General features: G+C 50.9%; 1 protein-coding gene across 6 annotated transcripts; it reads left to right on the top strand.

Annotated features, from left to right (window-relative positions):
- Positions 1–3808: 3808 nt before the first annotated feature.
- LOC119154563 (sodium-dependent lysophosphatidylcholine symporter 1-like) lies at positions 3809–18784 on the top strand. Of its 6 annotated transcripts, none has more exons than XM_037402261.1 (15): positions 3809–8026; positions 10529–10648; positions 10972–11096; positions 12061–12193; positions 12592–12670; positions 13082–13239; positions 13363–13453; positions 13889–14010; positions 14126–14209; positions 14398–14481; positions 15444–15556; positions 16009–16152; positions 16433–16609; positions 16833–16880; positions 18546–18784. In XM_037402261.1, the coding sequence occupies exons 1-14, from the start codon at positions 7907–7909 to the stop codon at positions 16861–16863; spliced, it is 1581 nt and encodes a 526-aa protein (XP_037258158.1). In that variant the 5' UTR covers positions 3809–7906; the 3' UTR covers positions 16864–16880; positions 18546–18784. The 6 variants fall into 6 exon arrangements, with proteins under 6 accessions (XP_037258158.1, XP_037258157.1, XP_037258156.1 ...); XM_037402260.1 differs by having other exon boundaries at positions 18473–18784; XM_037402259.1 differs by having other exon boundaries at positions 18154–18784.
- Positions 18785–19047: the final 263 nt, after the last annotated feature.

Below are 19047 nucleotides of genomic sequence, written 5' to 3'. Positions count from 1 at the left end.
GGACATTCATTGCAGTACATCCCTGCTCTGCCCGCCCCTTCTCCAGCAGTCCAGGCTGACTGCAGTTTTAACTTGCTGTATTGCGTTTCTCTGAGAAACCCTGCTGCTGACTTTTTCTTTCCAAGAAGGCACAAAGCTGAATCAGCTTGAAGTGACTGAAAGTAAAAGGCAAACAGAGTCTATCTTACTGGAAAGCAAGTTATAGTTTAAGAGGTGAATTACTGAGATGATGGAAACAGCCCAGGTGGAAAAGCTCAAGGCTGTAGTACCCTTTTATTTCCTCTCCTCTGCTGAGGACTAAGCTGAACGACTGGAATTATCCAGCTTTGGTCTGTTCCACTGTTTGTGTTTTGGGCTCAGGTCTCCATATCTTTCTCTTCATTGAACAGAATCCTGCGGGTGAATTCATTATGCCTAGACATGAGTGACTGGTAGCGCTGGTGTAGTGTCACATGTCTGAGTTGCCATTTAGTGTGGTGCTACGGCACTTTGCAGTGACCGGCAGTGTGCTTGCTCTTCTAGCTCTGGGCTTTGGAGCACAACTCCAAAGAGCTGTGCTGAACTGTGGGCCTCCAGATGTCAGCTAACCTGGAGCTGCGCTGTGCCCGGTGGTATTTCCTTGAGAGAGGCTGGATTGCTGCCCTCCGAAGGGCTGGAGCGCTGTCCGCTCCCTGCCTTAGTCACTCTGGACCCCTGCGGCTGCTGTGCTCTAAGTCCACCCCCCTCAGCACTCTGAAGCTTCCAGGTCCTGGCCTTGGTGTGAGGAGAAGGAGCTCTAGGGATATGCAGGCTTGGGGAGGGCCAGCAGGTCGGACAGGTTTGGCATGAGAAACTTGCTTGGCTGCCTGTGTTAATACGCAACTGCCAGCATAGATACCAGACCTTAGCAAGGGCGTTTTTACAACAGTTTCTCAGTTGAGAGCTGAATTAACTTAGATTTTTCATTTCTAAATGGATATACAATGTGCATAACAGATTTGTAAATTATTGTGAAAATTGCCATTAAAAGCCCTCAAAATAGGAAAATGGCGTTTGACCCTTTCTAATAATGGCTACCATTTTTTCTCGTAATTTGGGTGATGTGCATGCTGATGTCTGCTCTCACTGCTTTGGGTTGCTCTGCAAGCAGGCTTTGTGCTGAGCTGTCTTCAGCTCAAGGAGATTCAAAATCTCAGCAGCATTTTCAAAGTTTTTTGTTGTTTTTTTTTCCTGACAGGTGAACTTGGGGTTTTCCTGCCTGCATCACTTGATGTTGTATATTATGGCCACTTCGTGAACCAGTACAGAGAGAATTCAGGAAGGGAATTTCCCTCTGATCTAAATATAGCCGGAACTGCCTTGTGGGATGTCGCTCATTTTAATTGTTTGTTGGAGGAGTTCTTGTATCCTCATCTCCACACGTGCCATTCTGGGGACCTGGGACAACATCTTCCAGAGTGCTGGACAGGATGCGCCCCTAGACCCAGAAAAAAGTTTTAACAGAGTACAAATTTTGTCTCCTGCTTCTGCCTTGGTCAGCCAGTGGACTGAGGTGGTGACCAGCAGCATCTGTGGTCTTTGGCTGGATGAGCTGTCCCCACTGGTGTCCCCAAATTAAATGAGGGTTGGCAGCTAGACAGCAACGCATCTCCCTGGAGGATTTTGTGGCGCAGATTCTGATCATTGATGGGAGCCTTCACATCCAGGACTCCTCCCAGCTCTTTCCTTGCCAGTGAGATGGCAAGGTGATAAATTCAGGGGAGTTCCGGCCTTGGAGGTGCTTCTCTGCCAGGAAAAGCGCGTTTTCCCCTGAGCCGGAGGGTGGCACTGCTGCAGAGAAGCCGCTCCGCCTTCAGGGCTCCTGCTGAGAAACTGCCAGCTCCCCCCTTTCTGAAGGGAGCTGCACCTTGTTCTCCCCTGCGTCTGAGCCTCTCTGGGATGCGGCTGCCAGCTCCTTCTTCCTCTCATTCTCTTCTTAGTTTTTGTTTTTGTAAGTAATGAGCAGTCCTTATGTCCTGGTGAGCAGGATCAGTGCTGCTCTGTCGCCAGGCTATCTGAAGCACGCCTGCAGCGGAGCGCTGGAGAGGTATCGGGAGCCAAGATAGGCGCATCTTCTTCCGAAGCTGACAAAAGAGCCTGTGGAACAAACTGGAAGCAACATACATGCAATCTCCTGTATTAAACCACCTCCTTCTGTGAGCTGGTGGAATTTTTCACTATAAAATAAGCTATAAAGCAAGAATGACAGCCAGGCTAATTAATGGGGAAAGGCTTATATACCAGAACAGGAAAAAGGCAGATGGTGGAAAGAGACACCTTGATTTTGCAAAGAAAATCACCTTCCCTGTCACTTGTGCAGCTCTTTGGTGTTTGACGTGCCCCTGCAGGGAGGTAAATGCTCATTTCTGACACTCCTATAGTTTGTGATGGTTGTTAGCGAGTTTGATATGTCTCTCTGCTAAAATCTCCTTTGTCATCCCATTTCTTTGTTCTAACAGTCATAGGCTGAGATTGGGCTTTTCTAAAACTGACATTTATGCTCACAAAATACTGTCTTTTTCTCCTTCTTTGCCCAGAGAAATGTTTCACTTTTAAAATGTCCTTTTTTCTCTGATCATTCCCTCCACAAGGGAGTCTCGCCTGTCTTCCTGGTCTTTCGCACGCTGGTGTTAAGGCAGTGTTCCACATTTCAAGTGAGAACTCGCTTCTTTTAAATCTCTGTGTGATAAGTTTTATGACTGTGCTGTCCCATCTGGGGCTGATGTCTTTCACTGTGTCTGAGTGTTTTTCTCAGAGCGCTGTATTTGAACGATTTTCTCTTCCTCTGACAGGTAATCGTAGGACTTCCTTGGATTTTTTTCCTTTGTACATCATTCATTGTTTCCTCCTCTTCCTTTTCACGCATCCTGTTGCTAAGGTTTAGTTCCTGAGTTTTATGATAACATTTTTAACCATTTCCTGGGAACTTTACCTCCCCTCTGTAATGCTGTTTGTGCCATGGGATGTTTCCTGGTCCATGTTTCTTGCACGGTCAGTGGTCTGCTTTTACCTCGGGAGGTTCTGCTGTTCTAGTGCCTTTGGTCAAGTAGTTTTTCAGTGATCCCTTTGTATGAACATCCATTTCTAGGCATAGCTGCACCTTCAGCTGCCTGTTTGGATAGAACAATGTTAACAGCACAAAGCAGCTAGTTGGTTGGCTTGTTCTGCCACAAAACTTGGGTACCTCAGCTAGCGGATAAATGGAAGCAGTGACAAGAGATAGGGAGCAAGAAATCTCTGGGGACACCTGCAGCTACAAGAGGATAAGTGTAACTTTAGCCTAATTTTTTTTTCTGCCTTTGGTTATAATCGGTTATATTTAATTTAGTCTTTGCTCCTTGTTGCTGAATAACACCAAATCTTTCCAGAAGGAGAAAGTGACCTTCATGCCATGGCTGCTTCTTGGGTGGGTCTTCAACTCCCTCGTGTCTTTATTTAGAGGGGTGATTAAAAGGATGTCAGTCTGCTCCTGGGAAGTTCTTTGGAAGTTCAGTCAGGAGAGTTTTCTTTTGAAAGCAGTGCTGCTTTACAGATCCTTATGGATCCTTTGTTTTCAAGAAAAAGGACCCTGAGCTGACGTTTCTCCTGACTCTGTAGTTACAGCGGAAAACTGGCTTGGGGGATTGGTGTTACAGTCACATAAAGCAGGATGCTTGTGGGTTTTTTCAAAGCTCACCACCACGAGGGGAGGAGCTGTGATATCTGTTTGAATCCTTGGGCAGGAGCTGGTGTCTGTTGAGGAGTTTGCTGTTCTAGGTAAGCCTGTGTGAAGAATTGCTAGGTTGTGAAAGAAAGCTACCCCCCTACTGCTTCTGAATGGTCTTGTTTCTGTTGCTGAACCAGACTGTTTAGAGATAGAGACTGGCAATTTTAAATGACAGCAATTAAGCAACGAAGTTGTTTTTCTTACCAGGTTGTGGGTTTCCATTGGTGCTTGTATGGTAAACACCTGGCATCAGCCAAGGAAGGGTGTCTGACAGTCACTCCAGGTGGAGCTGGTGTCCCACAGCTCTCAGCCGTGCCTGCTGCCCAGGTGTGCTTTCCTGGCAACCCAGCTGTGTCCTCCATGAAAGACAAGCCTTTCAGTTCCTATTGTGCTTCAAGACTCAGACCAGACTTCTCTGAGCTGCATGGTTCTGTACTTGTCCTTCAGGCACAGCAGCAATGAACATACGTGTCAGGGCTCTGCCTGGTGCCAAGGGAATTGGCCATCGCACTGGCTTGCTGAACTGTGCAAGCTGGGTACCCTCACCTACAGTCCTTGTTAACGAGGTGTGATCACCCTGCCAGCTTTCAAGGTTTAGGCAGTTTCACTATAGGAAGAAAAAAAGCCCCAAAGGTAGTTGATGTCTGCTGAGAGTTCAGCTGCAAGTCTCCTTCTTGCTCTGATAAATAATGCTGTACCATGTGGCATAAACATACTCAGCAGGCACGATGGCGAGAGTGGCTCTGGGAGCTGGCGGAGCGTGTGTCACTGCAGACGGCTTGGGGACTTACGTATGTTGGCTGCTGCCGAAGTGCTAAGTAGGCTCCTACGGCAACGCTGATGGAGCAAGGAGGCAAACACATGCTGTCTAAACCAAGGGAGCTGCTGATTGCAGCTGCAGGCCAGGTGATCAGGCTGGCTGTCACAGGGATCCCGCAGAGTTCAACGGAAATGGGAAGAAATCCTTTCTTAATTACCTGTTAGCAGAAGCTTTTCCAAACAAGTCCCGTTCTTTCCCAACTACAGACTTCTACAGAGAGTAGTATAATACTAATTATGCAACAGGGCCACATCTTTGGCAGTTGAACAGCTCCTGTGTTAAGCACCTCTTGATTCACTAATTTATCATTTTCTGACTTATTTACTACATTCCTAAATGCTTATCTTATTTGCTGCTCTGTCTTGTCTGCACTGAGCCTGTCTGTCCCAGTGCTGGGAGTTCCTGAATAGATTCCAGATGTGCTTATTTACTCAGGTACGATTCATGACTCTTCATTAAATTAACTCTTTATTGGCTTATGGGCCTATGGTAGCAACAGCTCTTCTTCTTCTGTCTCATCCATCTTGGTGGCTGCAGAGAAGGCAGCTGTGCTGAAGGGAACACAAGAGCCACTGGCCATGCTTAGAGCAGTCAAGGAGGGGTGAACCTTTGGAGGACTCACTAGTGGAATGTCTCCAAATACTGCCACTTGTTTCTGTGCCAAAAAAATCCCATTTGCTGGCTTTAGACTTTTTTTTTCCAATGGGCCTCCCTTACTTGAGCAGCCTGTCTCTAGGTCATAGGACCCTGAGAAAAGCTGTTCAGCTAGCGTGGCTTGGATTGGAGTTGTTTGTATCATGCATTCCTGGGCCCTGGGCTGCCTTGAGAGATAAGATCTCATGCTTCTGCAGTGGAGAAGGGGGTTCTGGGGAGGGGACCTTTCCTTTGCAGTGAGTAAATTCCAACATGACCTTGTTTCTGAAACTGCAGAGCTTTGACTTCTCTGTGCCTTTTGCTGAGTATTTGTGCAACAGAAAAATGGGTGTAGCTGCAGTGTTGCTGAGTGCTTTCCCTTTTTCAAAACCTATTTCTAAGGAACTGATAGCAAAGGATCAGCGTAGCGATGGAAGATTCATCTGCCTTTTGCTCCAGACCCTTGGTGTGCACAGTGTATGGGTAAGCTGGTTTGGTTAAGATTTCAGACCTTGACACACAGCATTATTAGAAAGCTCATTGCTTGTAGTGAGTAGCCCAGTGTGTAGCAGTGATTAACAATGATACTGGTGCTTTTCACTGAAATCTGCCTTTCTAGCACAAAGCTGAACCCCCCTCTTGTGCAGAGGCAAGCTGTCTAGACCCAACGGGTGATGCTGTCTTCTGTAAGGCACTGAGCAACATGACAAAAGGCTTTGGGAGGATCTGAGCAGAGCAGAAATAAAGCTTTCCTGTGCTGAAGATAATTGTGCGCTGAACTAGCTAGGGAGCAAGAGCTACACAGCTACTCTGGGAGGTAACTGTTGGTCATCTGTTGGCTTTCTAGTCTGTGAGCAGAAAATGCAGCTATTTGCACCTGGAGAGTAAATGAGTGCCAAAGAGCCAGAGGATTACGTGCTGAGTACAATTTCCAAAGGTACCTTGTGTCTGTCCAAATGTAATTGTGTGTGGTGAGTGGGTACAAAATGGCCTAGAGAAAAAAATTAAAATCAGGTTTTTATATTTCCTTTTGAGTTTCCCCTTTCCTCCTGGGTGGGGAGAGATGTATTTTGCTTTCTTATAGAGATGTATGCTTAGATATGCTGGTGGGAGACAGGGATTTGGCTCCCACTGCACTGGCTGTGGTCCAGTGTGAGTGATATTTGTTATCTGGGATGTCAGTAAAACAGCAGTGAAGAGAGATGCCGCTGACTCAGTTGTACTGTGGCTTATTAACCAAGTTCTGACTAAGCCTGCGAAATTTTTTGGGTTTTTGGTTAACCCCCACTGGACAAGGCAAAGCTGAGCTGAAGATGACACATCTTTCTAACAGTGTTGTGATGAACCTTGCAGGATGGGTGCTTCTGTTCCCCTTGGCCATGGATGGTGGTACAAAGACACTAACATCGATTTAACGCTCCCAGGGGCTCTTGGTTCCTGGGAAGAGCGCAGGGAGAAGGTTTTCCCTGTGTTCTTCTGCCCTGGCTGCTGATGTAAGTTCAGTCTTGAGACTGAATTTGATCTAGTTGGAGAAGCCTGTTTCTTAAAGAGCTGCCTGATGAGACTAGATGTGCCAAACAGATGATTAGCGGGCAGAGCGGCAGTGCGATCCCTTTCATGCCAGCCTTTTTGCTGTGTGCCTTCTGTCCTCTGAAGCCAATTCTCCCTCTGTCTTTGCTTTGCCAAGTACTCGTAACGGTGACTGGCTGCATGCTGTGATCACTGCTGCCTTGGGAACTTGGCTGCTCCCACACAGCCAGCGCTGAGTAACTGGGCTCCTACCACTCTTAATGTAGGAGTAATTTTTGGTTTGTGATGCTGAGACTGCTGGGCTCTATGGGCTATGAAGGGTCTGTGAAAGGGGACTAAGAAAAGCATGGTTCTTGTCATCAGGTTAAAACATACTGTGTGGGGTCTGCATTGCCATGGGAGACCTCTCAGGAGCTTACAGGCTGAAAGAGGTTGATAATTGCAGATCTCATTTAACAGAGAAAGGAAAATGTATCCCACACCTCCTGCTTCCACTGACATTGTCCTGGGCTAGCGCAGTGCCAACACCTTGCACCCATTAAGGATAGGGCAAAGCAAAGAGGCAGGGGGTTTCCACAGCCCCACACAAGGAGCCAGAGCTGGTCTCCTGGTCTTCCTGCACTGCCTTGGAAGAGAGTGGCTTTGTCAGGGAGCAACCTGGCGCATGAACTTGCCTGTTCCTGCTGCCCTCTCCCTGGCTGCTCCAGCTGCTTTGGTTGCCCGCCCTGGGTTTCGCATGTTGGTTCTGTGCAGCTGGTGGTTGCTGGTGCTGAGGCAGGAGTCCTGGGGTGGCTCGAGCATCTTCCTGCAGTGGTCTGGAGCTCAGGCAAAAGACTTCTCCACACCCTTACGATGTCCATGTGGCAGTAGCCCTGGGGTGGGAGGGAACTGCTGGACCCAGTGTGACCTTTTGAAAGGCACCAGTTTTCTCCACTGCAGAGAGCCGGGCAGCCACTGCCCTGAGGACATGCTGCACTGTGAGCCCCACCAGCCTTCCTGCCTCCATGGGCAGGGTCTGCCCACGCTCCTCCCTTGGGGCCTGTCATTTCCCCTCCATCAGCTCCCCCGGGGCCCCACAGATATTGTATCTTCACTTGTCAAATCTCCATCCAGCTCTGATCTGCGTCTGCGCTGCACTCTGACGTTTGAGGCATCTTCTTCCTCAATCCTGGGTGAGGAAGCTTCTACTTCCCTGCCACATGCTGCTGAAGGACACAGTCATGTCTGCAGTCATGCTTCCAGGTGGTCATGAAGATGCTGAGCTGCACACGTTAAGCCAGGAGGGAGCTCTTCCACAGGGGACAGTGGTCGGCAGAGAGGTGAGATCAGTGGTCCAAGGTGCTTCTTTCTCACATGCAGAAATGCATCTCACACGTGCACACTAACCCTCACGAGTGTGCACACCCACGCAGAGCCTACCCGGATCAAGCAGCCACAGGCTGTGGGGGTGTTTCGAAGTGTTTATGACTCGAGCTCAAGAACACATTGTTAAAGTAAGGCTCTGCGTTTTGTTGTTATTGCTGACTTTCAAGTGAAATGGGCAGAGACGTGCAGAGTGCTGTCCTACCTGCTGAGAGCGTAAATGGAACAAAAGCTGCCGCAAAACCTTACAGCTGGGAGAAATGCCTTTGTTATTTTAGAAACAGAGCTGCTGTGCAAACAAGATGTTGTATGAGTAAGTGCTCCTTAGTGGTGGTGCAAGCCTAATGCTTCAGCTATCCCTGTGGGACAAGGTTGCTCTGCAATTTGAAATAAAAGGGACCTGACTCTTGCTGTGAGGTATAAAAGGCAGAAAGTAAACTCGGACCAGAAGCTGTGAGGCACAAGCAGGCTGCTGAGCTTACCTGGCATGGGGAAGGCAGGCACTCTGCTCCCCTGGGTGTGTGGGAAGAAACCGGGCCCTCCAGCCTGATGGGCACAGCGGTGTCGGTGCTTTTTCCATGGCACGGGCTGTGGAGGAGTTATTGCTAATCACTACATGAGGGAAATGCGCTTGGTGCCTTCTGGAATGCTGCTTTCTGGGATTGTGCCTGTGTTTTTGGAAGCTGCTCCCTTTTACCATTAAAATGAAGGTCTGTGACCCCTCGAGGGTGGCTGTCAGCTCGACTGGTGCCAGCGGCACAGCAAGCTATGTCCAGCCCAAACAGGCAGGGGAACCAGCAGGTTGCCCCCTCACCCCATGAGCGATGAGGGCAAGTGGGAATTTGAGGCATTCCCTGACTTGATTTCCCTGTTACCCAACTGTCTGGGTGACCCTGCAGTCTGTCTCTCAGCCCAGTCTCTTGCACAGCTGCCTCATGCCAAGTGTTCATCCCTCCTCATTCTCAGCTCTTCTGCAGAGCTCTTGCTGGAGGAGCTTGCAGCCTTTTACAGCCATGTCTGGACCAGGCCTGTTGCCTGGGATGGCCGTCTGTGCTGTGCGAGCAGTGGAGCCTTCTGTATCTTTCCAGAAAGGGCTGTGTATTTTTTGGGTGCAGGACAGCAACCCACCTGCTGCACTCTGAGCTGTGCTGGAGCTGCGCAGTGATCAGGAAAGCTGAAACGTGGTGTACACCAGGAACCCGAGATGCTGACAAGCCCTGAGCATCATCCAAGGCAGGCTGTGCTGAAGTGGGAGGTCAGCCCTGGTCTCCAGGCATCTGTGCTGCAACCCCACCACTGCTCCTCTGATCCCAACCGAACAGCCTCTAGCAATGGTCTACTCCTAGGAGAGCTGAGCTGCGGCCAAGGCTATGTGCTGCTTCAGCCAAGTGGAAAGCCGCCCCCCGATCGGCTGTCTGCTTTCTACGTGGTCTCACCCTGTATGCTGCAGGATACCCCTGGTCTTGTGTGGTGCAGAGGTGTATCACGCTAAACAGAAAGCTCAGTTCAGGGCTGGGAAGAGATCAGTGCTGTAGGTTGCCCCTGGGAACTTGCCAGGTACTTGAGGCTTGGTATGGTATTTACTAAAGCTAACCACATCCAAATAAAATAGTGGCTTTGCCATCAGTCCTTTTCCTGTGCGCTGAAACGTTCCTTGTGTTTTCCCTGTTGATCTGTAGAAATCCCCTGGGCTCCAGCCTTTGCAGTCTCTCTTCTCAGACTCCCTCTGTTACAGGTCACTAATCACTAATGCAATGTGTACTTTTTAATATTAAAGAACTTGAACCACTGGATTGTAGGTCAATAGAATAGGAAAGGACGTTAGACCCGCTCAGCAGATAGCACAGTGTCTGGCATTAGATACATATCACGTTTGTTAGCAGCCTGTAATCTTACACAAACGTGCCTGTGAGGAGAATCAAGGTGAAATGCCAGGATGTGGCCCTGGTGACAAGACAAGCCTAAGACAAGCAGATGAGGCAGATGTCCACCGAGCAGCTTTTGCCTTGGGGCCTTGGCTGGTGGAGGAACAGATGTGGGCCGGTGGGGTGTGGTGAGGAAAGTGGCTCGAAGCGCTGTGCAAGAGACCTCGAAGGTTTATGAAGAATAGGAAACGCCGCTGAGCAGGACCTCAGGAGTCGGGCTGCTGCCTGCAGGCAGATTGCGCGTAGGAAGCTCTGTGCCCTGACCCACCAAGATTTCCAGCAGATGGGGAAGGACTCCACAACACCCCAAATGCCGTGACCACCTTGCTTGTGAATATCAGGTGGAGTGATGTCCAGGCAAAGGACAGGTATATGCATGGTGGGTGGGTTGTGTGAGGTCTTATGACATGACTGAGGGTTTAGATGGGCTTTGGAGAACCCAGCGGATGAGACGAGCAGTGCTAAAGGTTAGCTGCCAGCCAGAGGTACGTATCATTTCTCAGGTGGGCTTGTTCCCTGGTGTCTCGGCTGCAGGAGAATCCAGGACCGACGCTCTGCAGAAAGATTTGCTATGCTGTTGGGGGCATTCCCTACCAGATGACAGGCAATGCCCTTGGGTTTTTCCTCCAGATCTTCCTGTTGGATGTTGTGCAGGTGAGTGGCCACGTGAGGTGGGGTTATCTGCAAAGGGGCTTAGCATAATCTCAGCAGACTGGGGCAAGCATAGGGTTTGGTGGGTGGCCAAAGCCCTTGGAAATGCTCATCAGAATTACATTCAAACTGGATGAAAATTGCATGATGTAAATATTGTTGGTGGGTGTGTAGGAGATGTTTCTGGGCCACTTTCAATGCTTGGAGTGGTCTCCAGGGGATGCAGATGAAACATTGGCTAGCATGACCTGCATCGTGCTGACTGCTCGCAGCTTTTCATCAGGGCTTCTTTCCCTTTCGAGCTGTGGTTTCCATTTCCCCCCCAGCTGGAGCCATTCCATGCCTCTTTGATCATTTTCCTTGGAAGAGCTTGGGATGCAGTTACTGACCCTGCTATTGGCTTCTTAGTCAGCAAGAGCCCAAGGAGAAAATATGGCAAGCTGATCCCATGGTGAGTGTCCGGGCTGGAGCCTCAGGAGGGCTTTTGGGCTCAAATTCCTTGACTGCTAGCATAAGGAGGCAGCTGGGAACACCTCACCAGGAGTTTAATGTGGTTGTGGCTTAGAGAGTTATGAAACCTTAACGTCACAAGGACGCTGAAGATAACATAACTTATAGTGGGGTCCATATGTCATTGTGGTGAAAGAGGAGGAATGTATAGCAAACTTGTATGCGTGCTGTTTCTCTGGGACCTCAAGTTTTCGAGGTCATGGGGTTCAGTGCCCTGTGAGCCCTGTGTGGTGGCATGTGCAGAGTTTGGTAGTCAGCTGTGCTAGCAGATCATGAAACCACAGAATGGTCAGGGTTGGAAGGGACCTCTGGAGATCATCTAGTCCAACCCCCTGCTAAAGCAGGTTGTCCTTGAATAGTGTCCAGGCAGGTTTTGAATGTCTCCAGGAAAGGAGGCTCCGCAAGCTCTCTAGGCAGCCTGTTCCAGTGCTGTGTCGCTCTCACAGTAGAAAGTTTTTCCTCATCTTCAGATGGAAGTTGCTGTGCTGCTGTTTGTGCCCATTGCCCCTTGTCCTGTCAGTTAGCACGACTGAAAAGAGCCTGGCCCCATCCTCTTGGCAGGATCTCCTCTAGGCTCTAACCACAGGCAGAACTTGCACATAGAAGGTGCTGCCCCCAAGGTTCTGCTGCAGGACAAGGCCTTCAAGTAGTTAAGCAAGAGAGTAAGAAATGCTGGACAACTTTGACATTACTTTTTCTCTGTGTTTGTGTCTAGCCCTCCCAACCTGACTTGATGGCCACTCACTGTGCAAAGCTGCTTCCTCTTGCAGATCCTGATTATGCAGTAGCTGGGCTGTGGTTTGGAAGCTGGGGAAGAGGCTGCGCTACATAGTTCAGCTTGTGCAATGAGAAGTATTACCAGCTTATCTGAGGTTAACATCTGACCAGCTCTGCTTCCTCCCCAGGATCGCATGCTCCATGCCGTTCGGGGTGCTCTGCTACTGCATGATGTGGTCCACCCTCTCAGATGCCACCCCCACCTCCCTGAAATTCCTGTGGTACCTGTTCACGTACAGCTTCTTCCAGACTTGCATGACTGTAAGGAACATGATGCCTGGGGCTGTCTTACATGCCATCTTACACTGCACGGTCAGCTGGGGAGTCCCAGCCTCCCCAGGAAGGGAGCTGGAGCAGAGCCTTGGAGAGCTCTAGATGGGGAGTAGTGAGGGGTGCAGGATGGTGCAGGCCATCCCTGCTGGGGTGGTGAGGTGGAGCGGTGTATTTTAATGCTGGGGATTTGGCTGGGCTGCCTGTATGTGATGACGTGAACTTCTCCATCACTGGTTTGTGGGAACAGAGCTAATCACAGAAGAGGGTGAAAAGCCACGAGTGCAGGGGGGACACAAAAGGCAGCATTACCTGCTGTGTGTAGGGACGAGGCAGGTCATGACCAGCAAACCAGGGAAGCAGCAGCGTTTGAACTGTGCTCTTCCTAGTGCCATCATGTGCCATACTCTTCCCTGACAATGTTCCTGGGAGGAACCCAGAGAGACCGTGACTCAGCCACTGCCTACAGTAAGTGTCTGTGCCCCTCCAACCCTGGTCTGCCTGCATTCCTCGGAGACCCTCCCCAAAGGAGAGGTGAATAAGTTCTGGCTTTGAACAGGCTGCAGAGTGGATGGGGTAAACCAGGGATATGAAACCAGTCATTTTCTGCAAAGAATTTATCTGCAGAAACATTTCTTAGATCTATATCATCCCTAGGGGACTCAAGAGCCAGATTTATTGGTTCCAAACTTTAGAGCATTTACTGCTGGAGCCAAGAGGAAAAAATCAGAGCAGGGAGAAACAACAGGTCTCCTCTTCTGGGACAGCTCTGGATGTTGGTGCCTCCATCCCATTTCCAGAGCTGGTCTTTTACCCTGAGGGATATGTCCCATCAGTGAGGAAGTGGGACTGAGGTTTCTCTCCTCATCGTCCTGACAGGAATGGGGTTTGAGGTGTTCAGCACACTCCTTGGATCAGGAATCCAGGGGCAGATTGTGGGCAGCTACCATGCCCGCATGATGAATGACTGTTACGTGCCAAACGAGACCCTGCCCAACACCAGCACCCACCACCTCACAGACTCGCTGGAGAACACAGTAAGGGCTGCCCCGGCTGCCCCTCTGCTCCTCCTGCAAGCTCTGGGGTGGGCACCACTGGCTGTGCTGCCAGCTCTGTGGGGGTACCCGCATTGTCACTGGGCACTGTCTCTCATTTTCCAGCGTAGGGCCTATGTATTTGCATCCCTGGTCCTGGGCTCGATCTATTGCCTGTCCTGTCTGATTCTCATCTTTGGAGTCAGGGAACAGCCTGGTAAGTTCCATTTAGATGCAATTTGGAGGGTGCATGGTGGCAGCGGATGGTGAGGATGGGGTTGTAGAGGAAGGTGCAAGGCAGAGGGAGCTGGGCTTCTATATGGGGATGGCTCTCTGGGTGTGGGGCTCAGAAACACAACACAGACTTGGATACTGAGATCCTCCTCAGTTTGTGCTGGGAGCTGTGGGCCTGGGACAGGGTCTGCAGCACACTGCTTCACACTGAGCAGGCCTCGCCAACACAGCCTGCAGAGCCACACAGGCCAGCCCGAGCATGCAGCATGAAAAGGCAAAATCCTGCCTGTAGCTGACACCATGGCTGTTGTCTCTGCACCAAGATATCAGACCCCAGTAGCTCCCCACCCCTTGTGCCTCCCATCCTGTGCGTTTTCTCTGGCAGCTCCAGTGCCAGCCCTGCTGTTTCTCCTCCCAGGGCCCCTCAACCCCCTGGGGAAGGCTGAGCTGTCCTTTGTCAGCTGCCTGAAGATGATTGCGGGACACAAGCCCTACACCCAGCTGCTGTGTGGCTTCCTCTTTGCATCCCTGGCCTTTCAGGTAGAAGACCTGCCATGGCAGGCAGAGAACTTGGAGGATAAAGATGTCCAGGCAAGTTTTCCAGACAGAGAACTCGGGACCCCCAGCCATGAACGTCTCTGTGTTGCCTTCCCAGATCACACAGGGGATCTTTGCCTTCTTCTGTACTCATGCTGCAGGGCTAGCTGGGAAGTTCCAGCATTTAGTGATTATCATGTTGGTAAGTGAGCCCCAGGCAGACCTTCCTGGTGGAGAAGTTGATCCCTGGGTCGCCTCAGCCCCTGAGCATGGGCAGCTCAGCCTTGTGGAGTCATGTCCTGCTGTTTCTGCCCATCAGCAAGGCTGTCACCCAGGCAGAGACTGGCAGTCCTGGGGGCACTGCTGAGACCCCTTTGGTTCTCTCCTCAGGTCACAGCTTCCCTCTCTATTCCCTTTTGGCAGTGGTTTTTGGGGAGATTTGGAAAGAAAACAGCAGCATCGCTGGGTCTGGCGGTGAGTTGGCCCATGGTTGTGGACTGAGAAGCCCTGCAGGGGGACAGCTTTGCCCCAGCTGCTCATGGTGTCTGTGGAGAAGAGCTGGCTGGTGGCTAAGGGTGGCCCTGAGCACATTGTCCTCTGCACTGCAGGTGACCAGGTGTTAAGTCAGTAGCTGATGGCAGCTCTGCAGTTCCTTGTGTCTGGCTGCTGCTGGTGTCAGGGGCCTGGGCTTTGCAGAGCTTTGCGTTAAGGTGCAGGGAGGCTGAGGGACCAACTCTGGGACAAGGGGGAAATTATACGTTGCCTGCAGCATCACCCAAGCAAGGGCTCACACTGTGAGACTCTGTGGCTGCAGATTTGGTGAGCAGTGTGTGATCAGATGTTGTATCAATGCACCAGTCTCATGTGTACACGCAAGCATCATCCTGTGGCCTCTGTCCTGCTCCAGGATCTTGCATGCTTGATGCAAGTGATCCAAGTTCTGCCAGCCAGTTCCATGAGAGGCATGGGGAGGGAAGGAAGGGCTGTGTGCCACGCTTGGCACTGGCCAGGAAACAGCCTGCTCATCAGACACACGTCTGGCTGCTGCCTGGCTTTGCAGGTCAGCAAGGACATGCCATTTAACTTTTTTGCGGAATTAGGTCCTCAAATCCCATTGAGGAGCTATCTCCAGATGCCTTCCTCACAGACATGGGGTGCAGCCACAGCAGATTCAGCTTTCCAGTTCAACCACTTGCCTCCATTGCCCCCCATAACCATCCCTTCTTTATCCATGAGGAAGGTTTTCTTGCCAGTGTCAGCCTGCCCAGGGCCTCTCCATGCTGCACTGCACAGGGGACAGAAGCAGTTCTGTTTGTGAAATGTGTGGGGAAGTGGGGAGCACGGCTTTTGGTTGGGCAGACGAGTGCAAACTGCCTGTGAGCAGCAGAAAGGGCCCATGTGTGCTTTTGTTTTTTCCTTTTCCTCTCACTGTGCAGCTGATCATCCCAGCCCTGGTAGCCATCACCCAGGTGACACACAACTTCCTGGCCTTCATCTTCTTGGTGATCATGGCAGGCTGCAGCATGGCTGTGCTCTACCTTTTACCATGGTGAGCAGCGGCACCTCAAGCCACTTGTCAGGTGGAGAGGAGGGGAAGGTTATAGGGAAAGCACCACCCATGAGGTGCCAAGGCTGCCTGTTTGCTCAATACAGCAGCTTTTGAGCTGCAGAGGGACACATGGAGGTGGGAGTGGGAAGGCGCATGGATGTAATGCACGGTCCCCCAGCAGCATCGCTCAGTCTGCATTCGGGCTCAGCAGCAGGACACCCATCATTGTGCAAGGTGCTGTTTGTCTTCCCTTCTTCTGAAGCAGCCGCTGCACCCTCTCTGTAAGATGCTCTCTGCCTAAGGCAGAGGACAGACACAAAATGGTCTCCAGAGTGGGGTTCTGCAAGGGGTTTCTGTCTGTCTCTGCTGCTTCAAGAGGCCTGGAAGCAGCTAGAGCTGAGCTCAGCTGGTGTGGGTATCACCAACACATCTGTGGGGCTGTCTGTCCCCAGGTCCATGCTGCCAGATACTGTGGATGACTTCATGCTGAGGAACCCCAGCTACCTCAACCTGGAAGCTCTCTTCTACTCGTTTTATGTCTTCTTCAACAAGTTTGCAGGTGGCCTCGCTGTGGGGATATCGATACTGAGTTTACAGTAAGGCCCAAACACTACCTCCCCTATTTTGTCATCCCTGCACAAGCACTTTCCACTGCTGTTTTCTAGAGCCTTGATAGGAGATGCTGGAATGAGTCACAGGGGTATCCAAATTTGTCTTTCCAACATTTTCTGGGAGTAAGAGGAGCAGAAAGGAGTGGGAATTCCCCAAAACTGGACCTCCAATGCCAGGCTCTAGAGGAAAGTGATGGAGGTGTCTGCTTGCCTTTCTGCAGTGACCCGTTGGGGCTGGGGGAAGGAAAACTGTTCTCCTCTTTAGTTTCGCAGGTTACCGTGCTGAAAAGTGCATGTACAACCCCTCCGTTGTCCTCATCCTGCAGCTTCTCATGGCCCCAGTCCCAATAAGCCTGCTGCTCATTGCCATAATCATCTTCTGCCTCCATCCCATCAACGAGGAGAGGAGGAAGCAGATGAGAAGAGAGATGGAGGAAATGGGGTAAATATAAGCTCCCTGAAGCCAGGTCACCTAGCATTAATCTGGGTGTCTGCCTTGGTCCATGCCCAACACAGAAATGTTGTACAGGGCAGGGGCTCTGTGTGTCCAGTCCAGCACCCCGTCCCTGGGCTATGATCGTTTCAAGGGGTGCATTTCTTAAAGGGCTTTGGGGTATTTTGGAGACCACTCCAGATTTCATGAGTGCTTGTGTTCCTTTTGACAGACATCAGGTACAGCGTGGCAGCGGAGAATAAACCCAGGGCTGAAGTGGGTGAGTTCTTTGGGAAGGACACGGATTTGCTGCCCTGTCAGGATGTGCTGCTGTCAGGGAAAGTCACCGCTTCCTGTTGTTTCCTGTTCCCTGTCCCAAAGGCCTGTTTTGCATCCTGACCCACTTCCCTCTCCTGGCTGGCAGGCACGGGATGGGGAGGGGGTCCTGCTGCAGCTCCAGCCCTGCCACCTCATCAGAGCTGCTTTCTCCAGGGTTTGGCAGGTCACGACAGAGCTGGGCAAGGGAGATCTGTGCTGTCCTTCTGGGAGACACTGCAGTGCCAGAGAGGAAGGAACCCTGCCAGCCCCAGAGCAGTGCTCACACACACCGGGGTGCAGAGGTGTCACATAACCTTGTGGGAAAGCATGCACAAAGAACACGGAGATTATTTTTGAGAGGACCAGGTTTTAGGGAAAATACTGCAAAGATAGTGCACATCTTTGTGCTTAGACTGCCCTTTCACAGGGAAAGGTTTCAAGTTTCTTTGAACAAGGGTGAAGTTCAAGCCAGCAGTGTTTTAAAGCATGTGCAGTGACAATGACACCTGGTAGCAGGGTGGTGGAAGCCAGCTCTGTCCATCTACCTTGGCCTTGTTAGCTGAGTCACTACTGGGAAAGCAGGAGCTTCCTGGTGCAAGAGACTGTGGGAATGGGCTGCACTGCCTCAGGTCAGGCAGCTGGGGGGGGTGTGTCTGGCAGCTTGTCCTGGTTTTTGGTTGGGAGGTTACATCAGAAGTGTCAAATGAATGTCAAGAGACGAGTTGCTTTTAAATTGTAGCCCATAGCTAGAGCATCTTGCAAGAGCTGCTCAGCACCCCCACATCTCTCCTGGCAACAGTGAGGGGGCAGTGGGGGGAAGAAGAGAAATCAGCCATCTCGTGGCTGGTAGCACTGAGCTGTGTTCAGCCTTGTGCAGAAGCAGAGCAATGAGGCTGGTTATTTTTAGGGCTAGAGCTGTATCTGACCGTTGGTTGACCTTGCAGTTCTCCACTCTGGTGCACACTGGCAGGATCTGAGCAAATTGCTCCCCAGTTGTGTGCTGAATTAATTTGAAGCCTTAAGTCTTGTGGCGCAACCTTGCCATGGGTGAGGGAGATGGTGTTTTTGCGCTGTGCCAGGGTACCTGCAGGAGCGTCACAACAGCGCAGATTCAGAACAATTTCACAGCAGCACAAAGAGCCTCCTCCCATCGTGCCCCCTCCCCCCTGTCGTCCCTGTCCCCCGTCCCCACCTTTTTTTTTTCCTTTCTTTTTTTGTTGTGTTGTTTTCTGGAGTGTGAAGGATGTTCCTTGGGATCACCTGACTAAACCCATGGTCAGGTGTGTTGGGACGCACTGCCCTCTGCCACGTTCCTTTCAGCCTTGCTGCCTCTGGATTTACAAACAAGCAAATGCCTTTGAGCACTGAGGAAATGCTCTGATTGTCGAGCGTTTAAAGTCCTGCAGAAGCATGAATTACAGAATCATAGAATCGTTTAGGTTGGGAAAGACCTTTAAGATCATGGAGTCCAACTGTTAACCCAGGGCACTGCCAAGTCCACCACTAAACCATGTCCCTAAGTGCCACATCTACACGTCTTTTTAATACCTCCAGGGATCTAGTCTCCACCACTTCCCTGTGCAGCCTGATCCAGAGCTTGACAACTTGACAAACCTTCTCTTCAAAGGCACACACGCTCCTTGGAACAGAGGAGTGGGCTTGATCTGGAGCTCCCAACCTGCAGCACGGGCTGTGAACAGGCCACGGGCCACTGCAGAGCAGGACAGACCCCATGCAGAGCAGGGAGCTGCTGATGGCGTGCGTGGTGCCTGCCAGCCCCGCAGCTGCCTGGGGTGGTGCTTCTGTGTAGCAAATAATGTCCCATTTATTTTTTACAGTATTAAATCTGAATGGTCATGCTTTTCATTCTTGGTATTTCTTGTGAGTTCTGCCAGCAGATGGTCCAGAGGGCAGGGAGTGGTTTGGGCAGAATTCACTTGTTTTCAAGCCTTTGTGCGTTCTCCAGAGTTTAGAGACCAGAATCTGACCTGAACCTTTCCTGGGTCTTGATCAGCTGGACACTGAGCAGTGAGGGGTGGTCAGACCTGGTTGGGCCCCTTGCCCCTGTTGAAGTACTGGCTGTTGCAGCGACCTTGCTTACTGGTAAGATGAGCAGGTTATGTCAAGGA

This window comes from Falco rusticolus, chromosome 10, assembly GCF_015220075.1.
Source record: "Falco rusticolus isolate bFalRus1 chromosome 10, bFalRus1.pri, whole genome shotgun sequence".
NCBI classification, from domain to species: domain Eukaryota; kingdom Metazoa; phylum Chordata; class Aves; order Falconiformes; family Falconidae; genus Falco; species Falco rusticolus.
This window is presented reverse-complemented; position numbering and strand designations above follow the sequence as displayed.